The 24,251-nt window shown below is 31.1% G+C and overlaps 1 protein-coding gene and 1 long non-coding RNA gene across 5 annotated transcripts in view; one reads left to right on the forward strand and one right to left on the reverse strand.

The window, feature by feature from the left end:
• Positions 1-24,110, reverse strand: part of LOC143059048 (spermatogenesis-associated serine-rich protein 2-like) — a 53,030-nt gene extending 28,920 nt beyond the window's left edge. For all 4 annotated transcript variants that reach the window (XR_012973359.1, XR_012973358.1, XM_076232521.1 and 1 more), the window contains exons 1-4: positions 24,000-24,110; positions 11,938-12,023; positions 11,232-11,340; positions 10,242-10,400 (exon numbers count right to left, since the gene is read on the reverse strand). Coding sequence is in view for 2 of the 4 variants with exons in the window: in XM_076232521.1 (XP_076088636.1) it covers positions 10,242-10,400; positions 11,232-11,340; positions 11,938-12,023; positions 24,000-24,030 (385 nt within the window). In the remaining 2 variants the exon portion in view is untranslated. The remainder of the gene's footprint in view (positions 1-10,241; positions 10,401-11,231; positions 11,341-11,937; positions 12,024-23,999) is intronic.
• LOC143058016 (uncharacterized) lies at positions 1,242-7,919 on the forward strand. Its single transcript, XR_012972917.1, has 3 exons — positions 1,242-1,383; positions 6,690-6,752; positions 7,723-7,919. It is a non-coding gene; the product is annotated as an uncharacterized LOC143058016 (long non-coding RNA).
• Positions 24,111-24,251: the final 141 nt, after the last annotated feature.

A 24,251-nucleotide genomic window follows, 5' to 3' on the forward strand; every position in this document is an offset into this window, starting at 1 on the left:
CATGAAAACACAAGAGTCCACAGTAGATAAACTCATCATAGATACCAGGACTAAAATTTTACACTTACACCAGATGGCATTTCATCTACAAAAGACTCATTAGTGACGCTGGAATCAAACTAGAGGCTCTAAAGAGCCTGTGTCGCTCACCTTGGTCTATGTGCATATTAAACAAAGGACACAGATGGATTCATGACAAAATTGTGTTTTGCTGATAGTGATGTGTTTGTAGATCTTACTTTACTGAACATTCTTGGTACTTAGAATTTTCTCTATCTATAATAAACTTGGACCTTTAGATACAGTGAAAAATATTTTGTAAAAATTTACAAAAATTTACCAAATTAGTGAAAATTGTTAAAAATTGAAGAAAATGGGCAACAACTCCTTAAGGGGTCAACTGACGATTTTGGTCATGTTGACTTATTTCTAGATCTTATTTAGCTGAACATTATTGCTGTTTACAAGTTATCTCTATCTATAACAATATTCAAGATAATAACCAAAAACAGCAAAATTTCCTTAAAATTACTAATTCAGGGGCAGCAACCCAACAACAGGTTATCCGATTTATCTGAAAATTTCAAGGCAGATAGATCTTGACCTGTTACACCATTTTACCCCTGTCAGATTTGCTCTAAATGCTTTGGTTTTTGAGTTATAAGCCCAAAACTGCATTTTACCCCTATGTTCTATTTTTAGCCATGGTGGCCATCTTGGATGGTTGGCCGGGTCACTGGACACATTTTTTAAACTACATACCCTAAAGATGGTTGTGGCCAAGTTTGGATTGATTTGGCCAAGTAGTTTCAGAGGAGAAGATTTTTGTAAAAGATTACTAAGATTTACGAAAAATGGTTAAAAATTGACTATAAAGGGCAATAACTCCTAAAGGGGTCAACTGACCATTTCGGTCATGTTGACTTATTTGTAAATATTACTTTGCTGAACATTATTTTTTTTTTTTTTTTAACGTAATAATATCTTTATTGCATATTTGCTGTAACAATTTACTAAGTTTACAGCTTGTAACTTAGTATCCCTCATGTTAGTTTACCTAATAGTTTAGGGAAGCACTATTTGGTAAGATATAACTAATTCATAATATTAGTATCTATAGTACAATTGATTTCACAATTATATATTAAAATAAATATTGTGAATACACATACAGATCTTTGTTAAATAATTTCCTTCCCTATTTTTATACATTATAACTTTTCCGGAATCTTTTCCGTTATCGATTTTATCAAATGATCCGTATTCCATTGAAAGAAATTGGGCATAGTTAGTGTTGTTTCAACAAGCATGTGCGTTATCGCATTATTGATTGTGTCTAAATATTCTTATATAAACAGGATTTAACTTATTTTATAAAATTTGGTAAGTATGCAATTTTTGTTTAAGTTTCTACTGATCTATTGTATGTCGTCGTGTATATGTATTACACAAGTAAGTCATTCATTCTAGCGTGCACAATTCACAATTTGTCTACACTAGAATAAATTATTAAATAATCGTGATTACACATGTTTATCTTTTTTTTCCCCTATAATGTTTATGAATAAAACAACAATATGTACCATGTCGTTACTTATGCATGGTTGAACATTTTTACAAACATGCCAACATGCATGATTGAACTTGTAAATAAACATGACCATATATGGCTTGTAAACAATTAACAATTGTGTTTACAAATTACTATGTTTTAACTTTTTATAAAATAATGTTTCAAACATTTAAATTGATTTAATTCTGATTTTTTTTTAAATCTTCAATGAATCTATTTGTTTTTAGAATTGTCTTACTATTATTTTTGTTATTAAAATTGTTCATTTCAATAATATCTGAAATTTCTTTTTGGAAAATTTTCAAAATGTTTATTTTTTTTGTTTTCTTTTCTGAGACATAATATGCTTTATATAATGAAAAGGATATTATTGTTAGTATGTAGTTAATATCAAAGTATGCTGAGTCTTCAATTTTGTACCCTATTACTAGATTTTCAAGACTTATAATGTTTTTGTCTATACCTAGGGAGTTCATTAATTTCATTGCTATTTTTAGGAAGTCTGTATTAAATAAGCAGTTGACAAAAAAGTGTTCATAGTTATCTTTTTCTTTACAATGTTTACATAAGTTGTCTTCAGTAATTTTCCACTTTTTTAATAGTTCATTGCATGGCAGAATATAGTGAATAAGTTTCCATCTAAACATTTTTAATCTGTTATCAGTGAGATATTGAAAAATGAAAACAAAGTTATTTTTGAACTTGTAACTTAAATTTTTGTCAGGCCTAAATTAAAATATTGTTTGTTTGCCCTTTTCCGACCCTATGTTTTGAAACAGGGTAGGTAGGTAGGTAAAATATTTTATTTTTTTCCCAAAAAAAATAACTTGGCTCGGAATATTTTTTTTCATGGGTAGGCAGGTAGGTATACTTTTTTATTTTATAGATACAAAATCTGCATAATGTCATTTTTGCTTTTGCTAATAAGTTTCTGGGACTACGTTTTGAAAAAAAATATCATGTAGAATGTGAAGTTAATTCATATGCACTACTATTTTGTTTTCAAATATCAAAATATAGAGCTGTGCCGAATATTTTCAACGTTTATATATGCCTGGAACTTTGAAGAGTTTGAGCTTGCACTAATATTCTGTACTACGTACCTTGTACGTTTACCTCTACCTAAAGGTTTTCTGTAAGAGATAACTTTGTCCTGGTAAAATATGTCCGGGCAGACATACATTACTAGTAGAAAAGGTCCCTAGTGTTTAAATTTCCGAGTGTGCCTATGTTTCCAATAAAAATGCTACAAGACTTAAACTCAATTGTCACGTATTTTACATCGCATTTATAAATGATCTGTATGGAAAACTTGGGCGATTTTACTGCCAAATATTCTCCACTTTACAGGCTTTTGTAACCTTTGGTTCATGTCAGATATAAATAATATAGCAATGCTGGTCGAAGGCATTGGTAACATAATCATCCTGATCACAAAAGGCCATCCCTACATAGAATACAACGTCCGTTTACACAAAATAGTTTGTACACACGTTGATAATTTTGTATTAAACAAACTTTTTTGTAAATGAACCCTGCTCTTCAAGTATAAAGATACAGAGTTAAAGTACGTCATATCATGATTTCAAAGCGTTCAACATCGATTTCAAACAAATGCTTTGAAACTCTAACTGCCAGTGTGCATGTAAAACGCTCACGTGATACCAAACGGACTAGACCTTATACGATAAAGATAAAACCCGAGGATTCCGGTAAAAAAGTTTTGAGCGGGAAATACAAATATAATATTTTTTGTAGAAACGAAAAAATAAAATAAAATAAAATCTTGCCGGTAAATACAAATAAAAGATTTTCAGGCGGAACGAATTTATAGGGTCGGTCGGTAAAGGGCAAACAAACAATATTTTAATTTAAGCCTCAAATAATTTTTCCCACAACAGAAAGCCGTTTGGTTTTTCATGATTTTCTTTTAGTTTGAACATTTTATAAAGTTCTCTAGTGCTCGTTAATGGAGTTATTGTTGTGTACCTAATTTTTAAGTCGTTGACAACTTTAACTTTAGTTTTGATGGATTCTTCAGTACAAAGAATTAATTTCCAATTCATTGGAATAGCCTTTTTTAACATATATATTTGGTTTATCCAATTTTGTTTATATTTAAGCTTAGATAAGATGGTTGTTTCAGAGATTTTACCCTCTTCATCAATGATATCATTTATTGTAATTATATCACTTTTTATCCAATCGTCAAAGTTTAGACATTTTCTGTTAAACCTAATATTATCATTTCCCAACAAAACTTGTTTTCTAATTTCAAAAAATCTTTTGGGATATTTTGTGTTTCCTCCTTTTTCACTAATCCAATCTTTAATTAGTTGCTTGTAAAAGTCTGGCATATTTTGTAACTTATTTTTATCAATGTCTTTAATACTTTTTAAATTCATTTTGAATACAAGAAGATTTTTCCCTAATTTGTTAAAATAAAATTTTGGAATGATTGTCCAATTATCATTTTTATCTTCACTTAATTTTAAAATCCAGCTGATATGCAGTGATTTTATGTAAACATCAATGTCTGTCATTTTAAGTCCACCTTCCAAAAAATCTTTTGAAAGTGTGGATCTTTTTATTTTGTCTTTTTTGCCTTTCCATATAAAATTATATATCAAAGTTTTAAAATTTTGCAACATTTCTTTAGGAATTATAGTGTTTGATGCAATATATGTTAGGTTTGGCAAAACAAGTGATTTGATGATGACTATCTTTCCTATAATAGTAAGATTTCTTTTACTCCAATCAGTCATTATTTTTTTACATTTTAAAAGCTGTTTTTCAAAGTTTAATTTTTGACATTCTTGTTTATTGTGACCAAAGTAAATTCCAAGACTTTTAATAGGTGTAGTACACCAATTTATATCTTCACATTTATCGCGACAGTGTTTCAATTGGCCTAGCCATATCCCTTCAGTTTTTGTTTTGTTCAATTTTAAGCCTGAGAAAGTACCAAATATTTCTATTAAATTAATTGCAAGAGTAACATCTTTTTTTGATTGAAGAAATAAAGTAGTATCATCTGCTAGTTGGCAAATTTTCAGAGTATTACTTTTTCCGTCTAGTTTTATTTCTAGTCCTTTTAAATTTTTATTTTCCCTTATCTTAATTGCCATTACTTCTACTGCTAGAACAAATAGTAACGATGATAACGGACATCCTTGTCGGATTCCACGTGAAGCACTGAATCGAGTAGAAACCCACCCGTTATTAATAATGCATCCTTTAATATCCGAGTACATTGTCTGAACCCACCTAATAAAATTATTTTTAAAGCCAAATTTCTTTAAAGTCTCAAACATGAAGTCCCATTCTAACGAGTCAAATGCTTTTGTAAAGTCAAGGAATAAGATTGCCCCATCTATTTTAAAAGTCTCAGAGTAATCTATTACATCTTGTATTTGTCGAATATTAAAACCAATATACCTATTTTTTACATATCCTTTCTGGTCAGTGTGTATAATTTTGGGTAGCAGGGGTTTTAATCTTTGTGCTAATGCATAAGCGAGTAATTTTGCATCATAATTTAAGAGAGTTATAGGTCTATAATTATCTAGTGAAAGAGGGTCATTTTTTTTATAAATTAAGGATATTAGACCTACTTTCTGAGTGTTTGATAGCTTTCCTTTTTCATAACAATAATTAAAAGTAGCGACAATAAAAGTTTTTAATTCTTCCCAAAATTTTCTGTAAAATTCAACATTTAATCCATCAAGCCCAGGCGCTTTATTTAGTTTCATTTTAAAGATTGCATCAGTACATTCATCAACAGTTATTTCCCCTTCACAAGTATTACTTTCAGAGTCATTTAATTTTTTATATTCTTTTAGAGATTCTAAATACTTTTTTGTTTCTTCTATCTCGGGATTTTTTGTAGCGTACAAATTTTTATAATAATTTGCTTCTAATTCTAATATTTTGTCTTGATCTCTTGTAATTTGACCCTTATCATCATATAATTGGGTTATTGTTTTTCTACTCTGTCTAGATTTTTCCATCCCTAGAAAATACGCTGAATTTTTTTCTCCCTCTTCAACCCATTTTACCCTTGCCCTTATTCGGTTGCCTTTTATTTTCTCATTATAGAGTTTTCCTATTTCATTTTCTATATTTTCTACTTTCTGTACTAAATTGCTTTTGTTTTTGTCATTGCATGATGATTTGTCTATAATTTTATTTAATTCCGTTAACATTTTTTCCAGCTGGCTGATTTGGTCTTTTTTATTTTTAGCTTTTATTTTACAATACTTGATTGTCTGGTCTCTAACTTCAATTTTGAAATTGTCCCACAGAATGTCAAGTTCAGTTTTAGTTTTTGCCTTGTTTTTATAATTTTTTATTATCTTATTAATTATTTCAATGTAGTCTTCATTTTGAAGTACACTACTGTTAAGTTTCCAGTATCCCCTTCCTTTTTGTCCTCTACTTAAATTTATTTTTAAGGAAACACAGTTGTGATCTGTGTATTGTAGTACTATTGGTCTTATATCACATGAAACGCAGTTTTTGAATACCTCAGGAGCAATTAAAAAATAATCAATTCTTGTTGACTCCGATCTATCTTTTCTACTCCATGTATATTGAATTTTGTTTGGATTTCTGTTTCTCCACACATCACTTAGTTTAAGGGACTTTATAAGTTTATTTAAGTTGTGAGCAGGTTTTTTTTTATTTTGGTGCTTAGATTTGCTTTTTGAATCAATATGGGATAAAATTTCGTTAAAATCTCCTCCTAGAATTAATTGACCCAAACTTTTTTCTTCTATTACAGCATGTACAGTTTTAAAAAAAATATTTCTGCTTTTTGGATTATTTGGCGCATAAATGTTAGCTATTGTTATAATAGTGTCATCTATTTCAATATTAACAAGCAATAGCCTTCCTTCATTATCTTTATAGTCATCTATAATTTTAAAGTTTAGTTTTTTTTTCAGCCATATGGCAATTCCCCTTGAATTGCTGGAACCATTACTTAGTATAAGTTTGCCTTCAAATTCAGTATTTAAATGGTTTATCAAATTATCTGTAAAGTGTGTTTCTTGCATAAGAAGAATGTCACATTTTTGGGTTTTCGACCATTCAATCAATCTTTTTCTTTTATCAGGTTGTTGTAAGCCTTTACAATTTACTGTACAGATATGAAGATGTTTGTTTAATACCATAGTTGGTGAGTATTTTTAATATTTATTTGTAACATCCATTATGCTTCAGTAAACTTAGGTAAATCCCCTTTGGAGTGTTAATAATTAGGTTACATTTTAGGTGACCTTCACAGAGACTATAAATAGACATTTTTCCAGGTGTTTTATTTTTAAAGGGACTTTTATTTATTAATCGACTTGTTCTTTGTATTATAAATAGGAGTAATATATTTATAATTCTTTTACATTTGTAGCTGAATGTATTTATTGTGTACATGTAATCATTACAAGTTTTACACTTATTAACTTTATAAATAATGTTAACAAACATTATTAATTTTTTACCTGTACTTGTACTTTTTGTGTTTAAATTCAATCTACAAAAAGGATGATTTGTCCATCCTGCACATTTAATTTTACCGGTTTTACATGTGTTATTATGTAAAAAATAAGCATAGTTTATTTCTATTGAAGACATATAACTACAAGTTACATTCAAAAATGAGAAAAATGTGTTGTTTTCTTTGACCTCAAAGGTCATTATTTGGGTCATCCTTGTGACTTCACAAACAGTCATTGACATGTACATCATAACTTGAGTACACTCAGTGTCTGTTGGGCTCATATAAATATAAACACATATGTACTTCAATTTGAAATACATAATCAAAACATATTTAAAAAGAACTATTTGTATATACACATGCTTGCATATACATATACATGTATAACAAATAAAAACAATTTTGTTATAAGTACAAAGCATGAGAATCAGTTTTGTTAAAATATTTGTATTTATAGAAGTGGTATGTTGGTTTAAATTTTTCATTATAACCACATTTACTTTTACAAAGTTTAACTTTTGGGTTTTGAATATTTCTAGGATTGAATTTTTGACAAATAAAATATATTGTAAAATTGTTTGCTTGAAGATTTTTATTTTTTGCTTTATTGCCAAAATGTGTTTGATTAAACATTTCTTATCTTTATTTTTAGGATAAGAAGATGGTGACCGATTTTGACTGGTCCTCACTGAACATTGGCTTCCAAAAAGTTGAAACCTCATCAGATATGGATAAAATGTGAAAAGCTCAATATGTACAGACAGAACAAATATAATTATGTACAACTGCATTTTTTAAATTTTTTTTTTTTTTTTTTATAATATATAATAAAATAGGTTTAATACAATATTACAGTGTTCACTAGTATTGACTGCTAATTACACTTAGACAGATTAATTATTTTTTTTTCGTGGTTCTTGATCGTTTTGTACTATTATTTGTAGCACCATCATGAAGTTTTTCTGTAGGGGTAACTGGTGACTTTTCAAGTCCACTGCTAGTTGTTGCTTTCACTGGGGTATCATGATTTTGGCGTTGAGACGAAGATTGAGTAGTTGTGAATTTGGTGATTTGTTGTTGTTCGGAGTTTTTGTTTGGAATTCCATTAGATTTGTTCGCTGTGTTTGCAGGTTTGTTATTTTCTCTGCGAGCAGGTATGACTTTTGGTCTAGCTGCTTTTAAATTGGGAATATCATCGAGCAGTTCACTATTGTTAGTGACAATCCCTGTTAGGATTGATTGAGATTGTTGCAGCTCTCTTTCAATGGATGTAGTTGGTATTGCTTCAACTATGTCTACTGGTGATTGTGTAGCCTCCAGATCTTCATTTTCCTCTGACTGAGGTTCTGCGTAAGCTTCACAATGATCGTTTTGATCTTCATCATGTACGCTAGAGTTTTCTTGTTCATGATCATGATTTGAGGATAAATCGCTTGTACATTCGTTTTGTCTGTGGCCTGATTCTCCACAGCTTCTGCATTTCCAATCATTTTGGCAGTCTCTGGTTTTGTGACCAGTTTCCATACATTTATTACACTTGATATTGTCGTTCTGTTGCCCTTTGTAAAGTACTGTGGCTCTGTATTTCCCAATGGGTATAGATTTGGGAATTGCCTTAGCTAATGGGCCATCACAGATGACAATTCGATCTCCTGTCTGACAGTCAGTGATTTGATATTCGAATCTAAATCTTTCCCTGAAGTGTTTAAGAATTGTGCAGTTGTACCCCTCTAGCGCTCTCAAAATTTGTCCATCATCCGCTGAGAGCGGTACATCTTTCACACGTATTTTGACATCTGTAGAATTTTCTTCAAACCGAACGCGGGGATTTCTAGAATATATGAATATAGATTTCCCCAGAAGCTCAAGCCCGTCAGAAAGCAAACATTCTGTTTCTTTTTCTGTATCCAGGTATATCCGCCATAGACCTCTTATCCTTTGAAGACCCTTGATCGATCTTCTAGGTACTACTGCACCTATGGCTTTGTACATTTCATCAATTGTCAGATACAAACTTTTTAAATGTGGTTTTGGTATATCTCCAAATACATCAGATTCTTCAATGAATACTGGCTTAACTGAGGATATAGAATCATCAGATTGATCAAATTTAGGACCGTTTTTGAAGGCTTCGGCATACGACGCCATATTGGTTTTTTCTTGAGTGTCAGATTTGGTCATAGTTTACTCACCAATAGTGATATTTCAAGATAAATTCTCGAAAAGTTGGTGATAAACCACTAAGGGAATGTTTTTGTTCCTAATTGAATACTTTTCGTAACCAGTAAGAATGTCTAAATAAACTAAATACACAATTTCTCTGGAGCTATTTACAGACCCGTTACCGTGGTTAGGGGTCGTAACATAAGATTCATAAGATGCTGAACATTATTGCTGTTTACAGTTTATCTCTATCTATAATAATATTCAAGATAATAACCAAAAACAGCAAAATTTCCTTAAAATTACTAATTCAGGGGCAGCAACCCAACAACAGGTTATCTGATTTATCTGAAAATTTCAGGGCAGATAGATCTTGACCTGTTACACAAGTTTACCCCTTGTCAGATTTGCTCTAAATGCTTTGGTTTTTGAGTTATAAGCCAAAAACTGCATTTTACCCCTATGTTCTATTTTTAGCCATGGCGGCCATCTTGGATGGTTGGCCGGGTCACCGGACACATTTTTTAAACTAGATACCCCAATGATGATTTCGGCCAAGTTTGGTGTAATTTGGCCCAGTAGTTTCAGAGGAGAAGATTTTTGTAAAAGTTAACGACGCCGGACGACAGACGACGGATGACAGACGACGGACGCCAAGTGATGGGAAAAGCTCACTTGGCCCTTTGGGCCAGGTGAGCTAAAAATGCTTAAAAGGCCACATAAAATACTGGTACGCATTTGAAGAGCATTGACGACCAAAAATACCTAAAAATTTTGCAAAATACAGCTAAGCCTAAGGTTATCTATTCCTGAGGTGCCCAAAGAATTCGATTACGTGTTGTAAGCTATCCCATAAGCAAAGAAAACGTAGCATTATTCTAGAAAATACAAAAACCCTAGTGATTGAGTTGAATCAGAATGAAAACACTACATAATATGGACATTTAGAGATCTTCATTGATCTTTGAAATCTTCTGCCAAAAAAATATTAAATCATAACAAATTTACCATTTGCCACAATTCCATTTGGAACAATTTCTGCTGAAGACACGTCTCCATTCACATGAGGAGAGTTGTCATTTGCAGGTTTTTTCTTTTTATTTCGTTTCTTTTTCGGGGCCTTGTTCCCTGGATAATGCCATTCTTGTAAAGCTTGCTTGGCTCCATCTGAAATTTAAAACAGTATAAATCATTGTTTCATATCATAAATCATTCATGTGTTCACTAATTATCAGTTTAAAATACGTGAAAATATGGCAAAAAGTCTATGGTAAGATAACCAAGACATATCAATTGCTATAATGATGATTGTTTGTGTATTACAAAGCACATAAATTATTGCAAATTGACAGGGTTATAATTGCAATAATTTAAACTGGCATTTTGATTTTTTTTTAAATGAATTAAACAGAATGTTCTTGATATTGCAAAAAGTAGAATCACATTTTAGTCTAAAATGACAAAATCACAATAATAAATGCTCGCAATAATAACTGAATTTACAGTATGTATAAGTAAATGGTGATTTACAATTGTTTTCTTTCCTGTCAGATGCCATAATAACTCATCAGGAGCAGATCCCAAATTCGATTGGTGGAGGGGTGTTTTTTGTTTGTTTTTGTTGCTTTTTGTTGCTTTTTTTTTTTTTTTTGGGGGGGGGGGGAGAGGGTCCTCAGAATTATGGAAAGAAAAAATAATTTGGACACAAACTTGGCTATAATAAAATTAAATTTAACTTTTTAAGTTTTTATTACAAAAAGGAACTTATTTTGACACATACTTGGCTGTAATTTAACCTTTATATTCAAAGAGGAACTTATTTTGACACAAACTTGACTGTAATTATATTTTAATATTACATTTTGTTTGTTTTTAATAGTGCATCTCATCATAATGTGAACCTGCTTATATAATTGTACATGTAGCCTTCCTTGCATGATCAGTCATGCTACTGTATAGAAGATTTATTGCAAAATTGAAATTATTAGTAACTCATACCTTCAACATAGCCCTGTATAGCCTTCTCTACATTATAATCATAAAACTGTAAAACTAAGATTATCTCGTTATTACTTTTCCCAGGTACAACTTCACGGACTGCATTTACCTTGAAAAGAATAAGATTGACCTTTTAATAATACAGTGTAGCAGATTTGTGTAAATTTTTTCATATATGGGTAAATCTGTAAACTATTTTCAAATTCCTGGAATCTAATGAGCATGCATCAGGTGTCTTTCATATACACCTTTACTTTCAAAAGCATGGATATCTGTCCTTTGAACTTTGTGTCTTTAGTAGGTTTGTGCTTTGTGTTGATCATAAGTTAAGCCTTTTGCAACTGATTTTATAGGTTGTGTTGTTACACCAGTACCATGGTCACAGGTTAGTGAAGGGTAGAGACCTCACAAAATTGTTTAACTCCACATTATTCTGTCTGTATGCGTCTGTTCCAAGTCAGGAGCCAGTAATTCTGTGATTATTGTTTTTTTTATTGTATTGTCAGTTTTCTAGTTTGAACTGTCTGACATTCAGCATGTTCAGACCTTTATTAGCTTGTTATAGAATATGGTTGTTGCTCATTGTTGAAGGTCAAACTCTGATCACTAATTGCTAATGTTTACCTCAGTTAGTCTCTAAAAGAGAGTTGTCTCATTGGAAATCATATCACATCTTTTAATTTTTATATCGTTTCCCAATTCATACCTTCTCTTTTATATTATCTTGTAGATGAGAGGTTTCTGCCATCACAGACTTAGTTCTGGGGTCAAAGTGTATAGAACCTGGATTATCTGCAAAAGAAAGAAAATAAACCAATCAGCATTGTTGTTATGTGATGTTCTTTGTAATGTTGGTATTGATTGGATGATGCCATAATTTTGAGATGATAAATCCATGAATAAGCATCACAAGCATTGGCATTATCAAGAAATTAAAGAATTCCTACTATAAGCAGACTTGAGGAGGAGGTTAAAGAATTCCTACTATAAGCAGACTTGAGGAGGAGGTTAAAGAATTCCTACTATAAGCAGACTTGAGGAGGAGGTTAAAGAATTCCTATTATAAGCAGACTTGAGGAGGAGGTTGCAAGATTAATTGCTGTTGATGATTCATTATTATCAGTGAGGTTATAAGCCAAATAAAGTGTGAAATTGAGGACAATAAAGCCTTAAGGTGTTGACAAATACAGCGAAGGTAATCTATGCCTGGGGTACAAATCCTAAATTCATAAATATGTCAGAACACATCAATTATGATATTTCATGTGCTGACTACTGGTCTTGGCCTGGCAACATTTTGAATAAGAAAAGTTGTAAATAGTAAAAATAATAACAGAAGAATGTATACAAGCTTATAATGAGGACATGAATTTACTGTGATTGTCAATGTTAACAAGGGCCATAACTCCAGAACTGTAAAAGACTCACTGCCCAAATTCCAACTCAGTCTAAGTTTTGATTTTTGGCATTATGTATCATAAAATTTGCATGAGGCAAACTTAAGTTTAGAGTGCAGAGAAATGAATAAAATACTTCTTGTGGTAATTACAAAATGTATAAGACTTGTACATATAAAATCATTTAAATTGTGTCAACATTTTTAGTATGAAGCACTTCTTATTTTCAAACTGATAACATGTCACGGTTAAAATAAATAAGAAACATTCAAATTCCCATGACTGACTTCCTCAACTACTCAAGAAAGATTTATATATCTACTCAAAGATCTAAAGTGATGAAAACAGAAAACAACAAATGTATATTTTTTATGGGAACTCTCTTTTTCATTGTGTATTTAATCATCATGTTCATTTATATATATTTTTTTTTTGGTGTGAGTGTGGGGGGGGGGGGGGGGTCTCTTTCAACAAAAAAAATAAAAGCTGTGAGCTTCCTTGTAATTTTTCATATATAATACAAGAGCATCAGTGATAGATTCAGTATACTAAACAAATATGGATAGCCCTATTTTCCTCTAAGGATTAAATATGGAAATAAAGAGCGACGTTAAAACTCGTTCAATTAATAATGCGCTAACAATCACAAGGAGAAATGTGTGTAACTCATTCCATTCATAACGTTCAAACAGTCCGCAACAGCAACCATTCACAGCAAATCTCTAGTTTCTGAACAGCTACGATTGATATAAAAAAAAATCATTTAAAGAGTTTTTTTACAACATAGTTCTACTTAAGATCTTTAGCCATCTGTTGTAAGGTAAATACAATAGATTTAAATAATTCAAGTGGAGTTTTTATCATGCAAATTGTTAATTGACGTCATATTGTTTACATTTCAAATTGATCTATAAGCATGTCGAGGCTTTCATCGGCTTTATTTATTATTTATAATATAAAAATTGATGTCAGTCTTTATGATGGGAAGTTTTCAGGAAATAGATATTACGTCTTTTTTTTCACCGGGGTACCATGAACTAATAAATAGTACCATTGAATTATTAATACACCAATACAAAATTACTGTTATAAAAATGTTTGGGAGATATTAAATATGGATTGGAAATAACAGAGAAACCTTTATTAACCAAGCCCCATATAAACCAATTATAGAATGACTGTTATACTTTTTTCTGTCTATGAAGAGAAAAAAAACATCAAAAATGTGATGCACACTGCATAACTCGTGACTTGTTCAGTGACAAATATCTCATGTATATTCATGATACTAGGCTACATTCAAAATGTTAATCAAGACTGATTATACATGTACATATATATATATACACACCTTCTATCTATTAGGTTGCAAAAAATCTGTATAATTAATTTTGAAAAAAATTGACAGATGTTTTTAAACTACTCTACATGCTCATGATCAATAGATTAAAGTTGACATACAATTATCAATTACTTACATTGTATGTATACAGTTATATTTACATACAGCAATACATGTTCAAATAGATTTTTATAACTTATCTAAGTACAGGTAGAGCTTTTCAATAAAAATGTCAAGAATTTAGACTATTTTCATTTTTCAACTTTTAGAACAATATAAATCAATGGAAAAATGAGAAACACAAAAATTTAAATATTTCTAACATTTTGCTGAAGATATATAGTCTTTTGAAAATTAACAAGCTTCTGTCCAAGTTTCTAAAATTTCAAAAAGTTTTGACAGTTATTGTTTATATGAATACTAAAGATTGACAGATTTTGGGTACTATTTAGGAAAATATTCATTTATCATCCGAAATCTATTAGTTAGTATGAGCAAGCATTAATTTCAAGTTATTAAACCCCCGATAAGGGCCTTAGGCTATATATAGACACTTTTTTTGTCCAATCTTTCACCACCCCTCTTTAAGACTTCAACTGAAGCAGTATACATAATAATCCTTTTATTTGAAGGAGTATACAATGTACATGCAGTTTCGTATTTTTTACTTTTTTCTTCAAATGTCCTACTTGAAAAGTCCTGTTTTATCAAATTATGTTCTCTAAACAGTTCTAAACGCACCTTTATTTTCCATTTATAAACTAATATTTACCATGTTTAACATATTTGTTCAATTACGAAAAAAAATTTTTTTTTATAGTACAACAACCTATAGTTACAAATGTAAATGACATACAAATCTTGTTTATAAAAAATACAAACTGGTTTAAACCGCAGTAACCACACTGATATATATATTCCCACATAATGACCTACTGATTCATGTACATTTCATATCAGTTTCCCACATGTAGGTGTTGGGAGAGATCTGGGACAAGTCCTGTACTTCACTACTTGTACATGTTGTAATTCTTTCCAATGTTGATTTTCAGGGTTAGGTTACTAAGGTACCATGATTTGATTACATTGTTTGGACCCTGCAAGGAATCTCAGTGACAGGAAAATTGGACAAAATTCTCTGTCATGAGATCTTTTTTAAGAAATGAGCAACATCCTAAAAGTGTTCAAGATAAATTATTGAACATGTCTGATGCTCATTTTGTGTAGTTTCTATTGCCCAAATAGAACAAAATCTTACAGGCCAAATAGTCATTATAGAAATTTGTCAAGACATGACAGGCGGGTATTTGGTCAAGTGATGAAAACTGGGACAGTCTCATTGTATTTTGAATCATGTAATTCAAATTTAGGCCTAAAATGTCATTACTGTGTACATGTAGCTTGTTCTTTAATTATATTGACATATATAATTTATTTCAGAAAAAGAAAATGATAAAAAAAATGGCAATGAAAAATGAATTAGGCTTCAAACAAAAGTGAAAGTAGATACAAAATGAAAATGAAAGTAGGCCAATTATCTTTCAGAAATTTTCAGAAAGTAATTTAAAAATTCAGTGTGATTTGCTGTCTACATAACCATACATATGTAGAGTACAAATAAAATAAATCAAACTTTCATAATTGCTGATTATTTAGCCTTAATAAGTCATTCATGATTGTATACATAGTATATATACTTGAACTTTGATATCAATTACATGTAAATAGTGAGAAAAAAAATAGCTCAGATGTCAGATCTGTATGCATTCCTGTACAATGACCTTCTTTAATCATTTTATATGGAGTGATAAATATTATTATAATTGAAAAATTATTTGAATGCCATAAAATAATGGGAAATTAACCTTCAATCATAAAAATAAGAAGAGTGGTGTGTTTGCCTTTGAATGAGACAACTATCAACAAAGATGAATGGAGTGGATGTACATGTAGGCAACTGACGAACTGTACAGCTGTATGGCCTTCAACAATTAGACAAATCCTTAAGTCATCTCTTTACCATATGATCTTGATTTCGTAGACAAATGTAAATGTGAATTTCCATTCAAAACATGATGAATAGTTCTCATTTGCAATCAAACAACAAATCCTTATTATTCACTTATAGTCATACTTCATCATGTTCATCTGCCCTTTTATTCTACACCCCCCATTTTTTTCAAACATTCAGGCATCTATTTCCTCTGCATACCAGTTATCTCATGTATAATATTCAAACAAGTCCGACTCATGGGGATGACCAAGTAATCACATGATCAGAATTTAATTTTAATCAAGATAATCAAATAATCATGAAATATTTGGTCTGGTATCAAATAATCACTTTAAAAACAGCTAAGTAATCACATGATCAAAATTCCCATGGTGAGGCTCTCAAATTTGTTCAACCACAATGCCCTAACCATAGAATGACATGACATGGGGTTTTTTTTTTAGAGAATAAGGAATTAGCCTTCATTAATTTATCTTGTACAACTTGTCTGACATAGGTTTTTTTTCTGGCTATTTATAAATTACAGAATGTAAATTTATCTTTTATGTACAACTATTGTCTTTAGCATTTGTAAGTAAGGGAGCTACCATTTGATTGTTATAATAATAATAATAATAATAATAATAAATTCTTTATTTAAAGAGGGTAAACACAGTTAGTTACAATCACTAATCTTCCCTGAGGCCCTCATATACATGTATGCAATACAAGTAAAAACAAAATGATAATAATAAGAGAAACCAGATGCTCCGCAAAATTATGGGGGGGGGGGGGGGGGGCTAGGCTGAAAAATTTGTCCTGCCTATTTTGTAGCTGTAATCTCTGTCCTGCCTTTTTATTTTTCACTCAGTTTGGTCCTGCCTTTTTTTTTTTTTAGTTTATCCTGACTTTTTTTTACCTAAATTGTCGTCCTGACTTTTTTTTTTGCAAGAGTCTCATCCTGCTTTTTTTTTTACTTAAAACTCCTGTCCTGCCTATTTTTTTCAAATTTCATCCTAGCCCCCCCCCCCCCCCCCCCCCCCCCCCCATAAAAATCAAATGGTAGCTCCCTAAACCAAAATGTATCATTGATTTTTTTTTCTGTATTTGTCAAATGTTTATTTTAAAATTTAGCCGACCAATCACTTTTTGATTCTAACACTTTAAAAGTCAGCACATGCTTTTGTCCATTACCTGTATACACAAGTACATTGTATTATTATATATATAGATAGATAGCAAATGCATTTAAACTATAAATTGATTTTTACATGACATAATGTTAGAAAGGCGAAACTCATTTATAATCAAATTTTTTACTAAAATAGAACAAAATTGCAATTTATAAATTTTGTTTGAATGATTATAGCTGAAAATAAATTAGTCTTTTTGTAGTTAATTTTGGAATTTGTTATGATTAGTCAAATTGAACTGGTTTGGAAATAAACTTGTTTTCTCTAAGAGATTTAAACCTAACGACATGTTATCTGAAATCAATTTTAGAAATTAATTGTCAGAACTTTGTAACTTAACTTCTGGATGATCTACAATACATGTATGAATTACAGTGGAATGAACCTCAGTAGGGAAAATTCCTATAACCTAATAATCAGAAAATAATTAGCATGTGAAAATATCCTTTGTTCCCCATATTCCCTTTGCATTTTGTTTTCAGATTTTTCTTTTAGATAAAATCTGGAACAAAATCTCATTTTATTCTCCATTTACATGTACATGTAAGGCCACACCGATCAATTGTTCGACGGACCCGCCCGCACCTATTTTTTCAAAACCGATTTTTTAAATTTTTTTTATATTCCTGCTTCCCGCATCCGGAATTGTAATCAAGTCTATTTCCCACAATGTTTTTTTTTGTAAATATTATGAAAAGATATCAACATTTGTTAAATCACAGTCTAACCTGTATATATAACGATTTTAAACATAAAAGCACCCCACCACACTGTGTAAATATTTGTAAGAAAATTTGTTTCAGCATGAAACCTGGATTGCTCCGATAAAAAGTTATAACAGCGGGCATTTTCGTGAAGAACAAAAAATTGGTTTCTTTCCCCTTTACTTATATACCCTATCAAAAACTGTTCGTTGTTAGAATAAAGAACAAAGAACTTCTGAAGGATTTGCCTTCAACCGCAATTATATTGTATGCTGGCGAAACAAAACTATCCATAGCCGCTGCATGTTTATGCACCTGTCCTGATTGATTCTGGAGCATGTCGTTCAGCCGTTATCGTTTGTTAATGTTGTTCATTGGTATTTTCCCGTTTGGATATATAAATTAGATCGTTGGTTTTCCTGTTCGAATTATGTACGCTAATAATTTTGGGGTCCTTTATAGCTTGCTGTTTGGTCTGTATCAAAGCCCTGTGTAAAAGGCCGTACTTTGACCTGTGTTAGTTATTAAGTTATCAGGTTGAGAACAACCCTCCCTCAGACAAGGGGTCATTTTACTGATGTAGAAAAGAAAATAGAAATACCAAGGATTTGTTTAGTTCTTCTATACAAAACCTTTGAACACTTAGAATTTTGTACACAAAACGAGGAGAGTTACGTCATATTTTAAACAAATTTTTCTAAAAGAGGGGTCCACATATTTTGAATAATATTAAACTAAAGTAAAAGTGTTAACATGCATGGTTAAAGTCCAGGAATATTACTAAATTCTTGGACATGTTTTGACCATTTAATACCAGATAGATATATAGTTCTATGAGAAAAGATGAGCCCTTTTGTACAAACAAATATATTAGAACTTATATTGATCCCTCATAAAACATGTAAAAGGGATATTTATAACATAAAGGGCATACGATACAGTTTTGAACCTGTATTTACAAGTTGATGAAAATTTGCATATAGGCTATTTTTTACCTGATTAAATCAAATATGTAATAAAAAATATACCTTCATATGCTACTTTTTGAGTCAAATAAGGTCGAAATTTTGTATATTTGCTCAAAATTCAGATTTGTGTCCTTATTTTCTTTTTCGAAAGAAAGACATAACTTTTTTGTTTTAAAAGATAAACACAAAATGGTTTTTGTTAAATAATCGGTAATTTCTGTATTTTATAAGTATTATTAAAAATTATGCAATTTTTATTCCGAAATAACTCTATATTTATCAAATGTTCATGAATAGAGGAAAAAACGTCAATTTTTGCTGCATGTTAAAAAATTGTTTATCAAAATTAAAAAAATTGCGCTATTTACAGTTTTATAAAATTTGGGTCACATAATCTCCTTGCAAAATGAAACAAATTGCTGTTTTAAAAAATAGGGGTCCATGCACTCGTTTTCAAATTAAATCAGTTTGAACGGTAAAAATCAGTCGAAAAATGCTTCTTTTCCCGATATGTCAGAGTTTGACGTCGCGAAAATAACATTTTACGTTAGCAACGTCATTACCTTCCCTGTAACTGTATCGTATGCCCTTAAGGGGATGCCCCCAAACTGATTATGATTTGGATGGAGAATTGTCTCATTGTCAGTCACACATACATAGACCAGATTTAATTATTTCTTGGTGAATAGGGAAAAAATACTTCAGAAATTAAAGAAATGTCAAAGTACAAGTGATAAATCAAGTTTTAATATTGTAAAAACCTATTATTTTATGTTTACAAAAAAAAATTATAATCGCTCGCCTTTACTTTTCAAGCTTCGTCTCAAAAATTTGCAAATTAAATATTTTTTTATTAAAATTTTCAAATCGCTCGCTCGCCCCAAATTTTGGAGTCCAAAAATCCGTAGAACAAGAAATTAAATTGGTGTGGCCTAACCTGCTGAAGTAAATCATATAAACACAATGTTAACATACATTGAACTGGAAATAAAGAATTCCATAATTAACAAATGGTTAAGTCTGCTTCATTTCTTTACAATTTGATGTCATGTCTGATATATACATGTAAAATGTAGTAGGATAAGAACTTTGTTTTTTGTAAATTGTTTTGATAGAAATTAGGCCTTTCATTTTCTCTTTTGACATTTTTCATGTCAGAGCCATTTATACTGTAGCTCAGTAGCTGACATCATCTATAGGGTATTGGTTTTTCTCAGTGTTGAAGACTACACAGTCATGACAGTGGTCAAGCGATGATGACTGGGACAGTCTGGTTGTATTCTGAACCATACTGTTGTCTGCTCTATGGTCAGGTTGTTGTCTCTTTGGCACATTCCCCATTTTCATTCTCAATTTTATTCAATTAAGGTGGTACCAAACACTTTCACTAAAATTAATTTGGCTCGTTTAATTTTCATAAAATTTTGTCAAAGTATTTACTTTGACACTTTAACAAAAATATAAAAATTTAATTTTTTTTTAACCAACCGATTTGCCAGAAAAATTACACTGGTTATATAGCAATTTGACAAACACCAATTTTGATCATTGAGAAGCTTAACATTCCTTTTACAACACAATGTAATTAAAACGTTTAGCTGACTTTACAGAGTTATCTCCCTGTAGTGTTAGGTACCACCTTAAAGGCCTACAATATGTATAGGTTGTTCTTTATGCCTTAAAAAAACTGTTATAAAATATGTATACTTCATATTATAAGATAATATAAATTTCACACATAGCGGGATGCATAGCGGGTATGATAAACGCATGGCGGCCAAAATTTTATGCGTAGCGGTACCGCAATGCATGAATAGCCTAGTGAAAAACCTGGCATTCAACATGGTGTTAGTGAATGAAATAAAGACACAAATTATATAATAGTTCTTGAAAAACTGGTCATTATCGTGATATATGGACTGCCCACAGGACAGTGGTATTTACTATATATAGCTAAGATAGTGATAATGACTGAGCTGAAGGCGAGGTCATTATCGCTGTCGCAGTCAATACCACTGTCCTACGGGCAGTCCATGTATCATGATAATGACCAGTTTTTCAAGAACTATTGTGTTTATTTCATTGAGAAACCATGTTTTGGAAAATTCTCATAAATTCAAAATGCCTACAGCGAACTCGAGTAGTACGATTTCTATGGCAAAGAGTGAAAACCAGTCATACATGTAGTAATACTGCCATTCATTTTAGCGCAATTTTTCAGTATATAAATACTTAATCAAGTTATCTTTAATTTTATAATTAACGAAAACATATAATAAACAATTCAACAACTTAAATATAATATTGAAAAACAGGAACATGTTTTATAAAAGGTACATCTCTTTAAACAGAGAAACCACGCCCAACCGGTCATTAACAGAGAAATCACGCCCCAACGGTGATTATCAGACGAAAACCACGCCCAAACGGTCATTATCAGACGGAAACCACGCCCCACCAGTCATTATCATGTAAAAGTTCGTTAAAGACCGGTTTTCTGGTCCGTTTTTTTTCTGTTAATCACCGATGGAATTGATTCCTGAAGAATAATGAATGTCATGTGACCCCTTTTAATCCAATAAGAGAATCTTATTCTCAACGGATATGAAATAATACAAATGTAACTACAGACAAGTTTTTATTATGAAGATTTCCCACTTGAGTAATAGTAGACAGGGAAGCCATTGTCTCAGAGTACATGTAGCTTCTGTCTGGGCAGCTATCGGTGAAAGGGTTAATGTAGTATATATTTTTAATCTTAACCCTTTCAACGCTACACAAAAAAATAGAAAAATGGCTGCTGCTGCTGCATTTTTTTTGTGTTCATTCATTAGAATTTTGAACAGTATATTCTTTTTCAGACGGCTGTATCTTTTTTTATTATGTGAGCTACAGAGAAAGTTATAGTATGAAAAATGCTCAGGAGAGCATGAACTGTAATATTAGGCAATTATTTTAATGAATTTTTTATCAGGTTACCTGTATTTTCAGGTAATTAACAGGTAAGAGGTGTAATTTATTACATTTGTATTGAATTTTGAATAAAAACTACTTTTAGTCTTCATTTATTTTGTTGTTTTATCTGCCATATAATAAAGAAGACACAAGTTACTCGATTCTGTAGGGTATTGCACCATACACAATGTTTTAAGTAATCGTGGCACAAATAAATGGCTCCGTCCTAAAAAATTTCAGTCAACCTCCGTTTCCCCCCCTTTTTCTACGTCTCGTAATGATCGATCAAATCATATTTCCCACACAAATTAAATGTAATAAACACATTGAGATAACAAGAAACCTCTTAACTAATCTTCGTTGTTAGTTTCACCATAGAAATGCTGAAATATTTCCATATTTACAGCTTCGTTTCCGATTTCCGCCATTTGCATTTGTCAGAATATTTGTTTTTATTTTCCTTCTATTTTCTTTCTAATGCATGATTTTAAAATAAAAATTGCTGGGATTTCAAGCGCAAATGAGACCTTGTATATCCTCAATTCAAAGGAGGAAAAATTAGAGAGAACCCAAATGAAAATCCTTTGTCACGAATAGCATTGGGGAATGGTGTATGTCATCGCGGCATATGCCGTGTATACCGTTGAAAGGGTTAATTTACCTAACAACTTTCATCTAATTTTTTTTTATGATATAAAATAAATTTGTTTTTTATTAGTGCTAGATATTTAGTTGGTAGTTTCTGACAAAAGGACTAACATAGTTGAAAAACTTTGAATTTGAACCGTTACTTTAATTGAATATTCAGCATTGTTCAGGTATGAATTGAACAATATAAAAATATAGATATACATATGTATGTACCATGGCATGGCTCTATTTGTAATAGCTATATAGTAAAATCCAAACATTGTAGAGCCTAGAGCAAACAATCACTTATCTTTCAAATCTCACCACTTATCCCCTATCAGTTTCAAACAAAAGTCCCTTCACCCTATGATACTGCAGTAGTGTGGGCCCTGAATATATGTAATTCACTATTTTATTTATGTGCCCTATTTGGTATAGTTGACTAAAAAATTGCCATGCTCTTTTTCAGTTCTAGATAAAACACTAGCTAACATATACCTCATTAACAGTGAGACATCTTTCTTTGGAAGATACATGTACAATGTAATTGTCTTGCTGGCAACCATTCCACATCTTATTTAAATACATGTATAAGCATGATAAGTGTGATCTTCAGAATTTTCAAATAGCACAGGTTTTAAAATAATTTACAGCACCATGGCCCTTATTAATTCTTTATAAAATCATTAACGATGATAGCAATATAGCTTTAGGGTAACCTGTATGTGCTGTAAGGCCTGGGCAAGAACTCTGATTATGTTGTCATTGTTCATATAAGTGCTGTATCAAACAGTGCAGGGGTTTCATTATCTTTCATGTTGACTGGTACTTTCCACGTTTCTAGGTGGTACTTTTCAATTTATTCCATGAATATCTTATATAAAAATTTCTACATTTAGGCGGTACTTGTCAATAGCATAGGAGGGTAAAAGTACCGGGTACCGCCTCCTAATGTATGGCCTGCAGTGTCCCTTGCTCTCAAATTATAAATAAATGATAAATCACTGCCATGTAGGAAATAAAGATTAAATATGGTTCTCGTTAATTCAAGGTGAATGTCTGTTATTTATAAGAGAAATATCATTTTTATGGACTTTGTAAATTTCAAACCATCTGATCCTGCCTCGTCAATTTTATTTATATTTCATTTGCATTGTTTATCTTCATATTGATAAACCATTTGTTCTTCGATGAAAGGAGCTTCTAATCGACACACGTCTATAGAATACAAACCCAATAAACTTGCATGCAGTTTGTTATTTAACAAAGGGAGTTAACTCTTGGCCAGAAAGTGAGCAAGTTGGAATTGCATAACATAAACATTACCGTTTCATTTACAACTTCAACGCATTTCTTCATTTAAAAAAGGTTCTCGCATATTTAAGGTAAAACGAAACTGTCTTGCAGATTTGCTTCCAAGTGAAAATCAAATCAACTAGCCATTTTTTAGAAAGTGCCAAATGGTGCCGTAGAAAATGGATTTTCGTGTTTTATTTTTTTTCACAACGATCATTCATTCAAATTGCCAACCGTTACTATTTCAAACTGGCAACTTAAATTTGTTTGTTTATTTCAAAGAATTTTACCTGTTTTCAGTGTGTTTTTACGTGCCATCATCACTTATAATGTCAACTTCAAAACTTGAAAGTGCTGCTGCCACTTTTCACCGGAAATGCTGCCTTTGCTGTTTATGTCGGAAAGTTCCGGAAAGACCCGAATTGAATCTTTGGGGCTCTTGATGGGCGAATGAAATATGTACTTAATTTTTACTTATGAGCAAATGTATTTGGTTAAAAAAGAATTGAATGTGGTTAAGTTCACTAAATAGTTTAGAAAAA

Source organism: Mytilus galloprovincialis, chromosome 14 (genome assembly GCF_965363235.1).
Source record: "Mytilus galloprovincialis chromosome 14, xbMytGall1.hap1.1, whole genome shotgun sequence".
Classification (NCBI taxonomy): domain Eukaryota; kingdom Metazoa; phylum Mollusca; class Bivalvia; order Mytilida; family Mytilidae; genus Mytilus; species Mytilus galloprovincialis.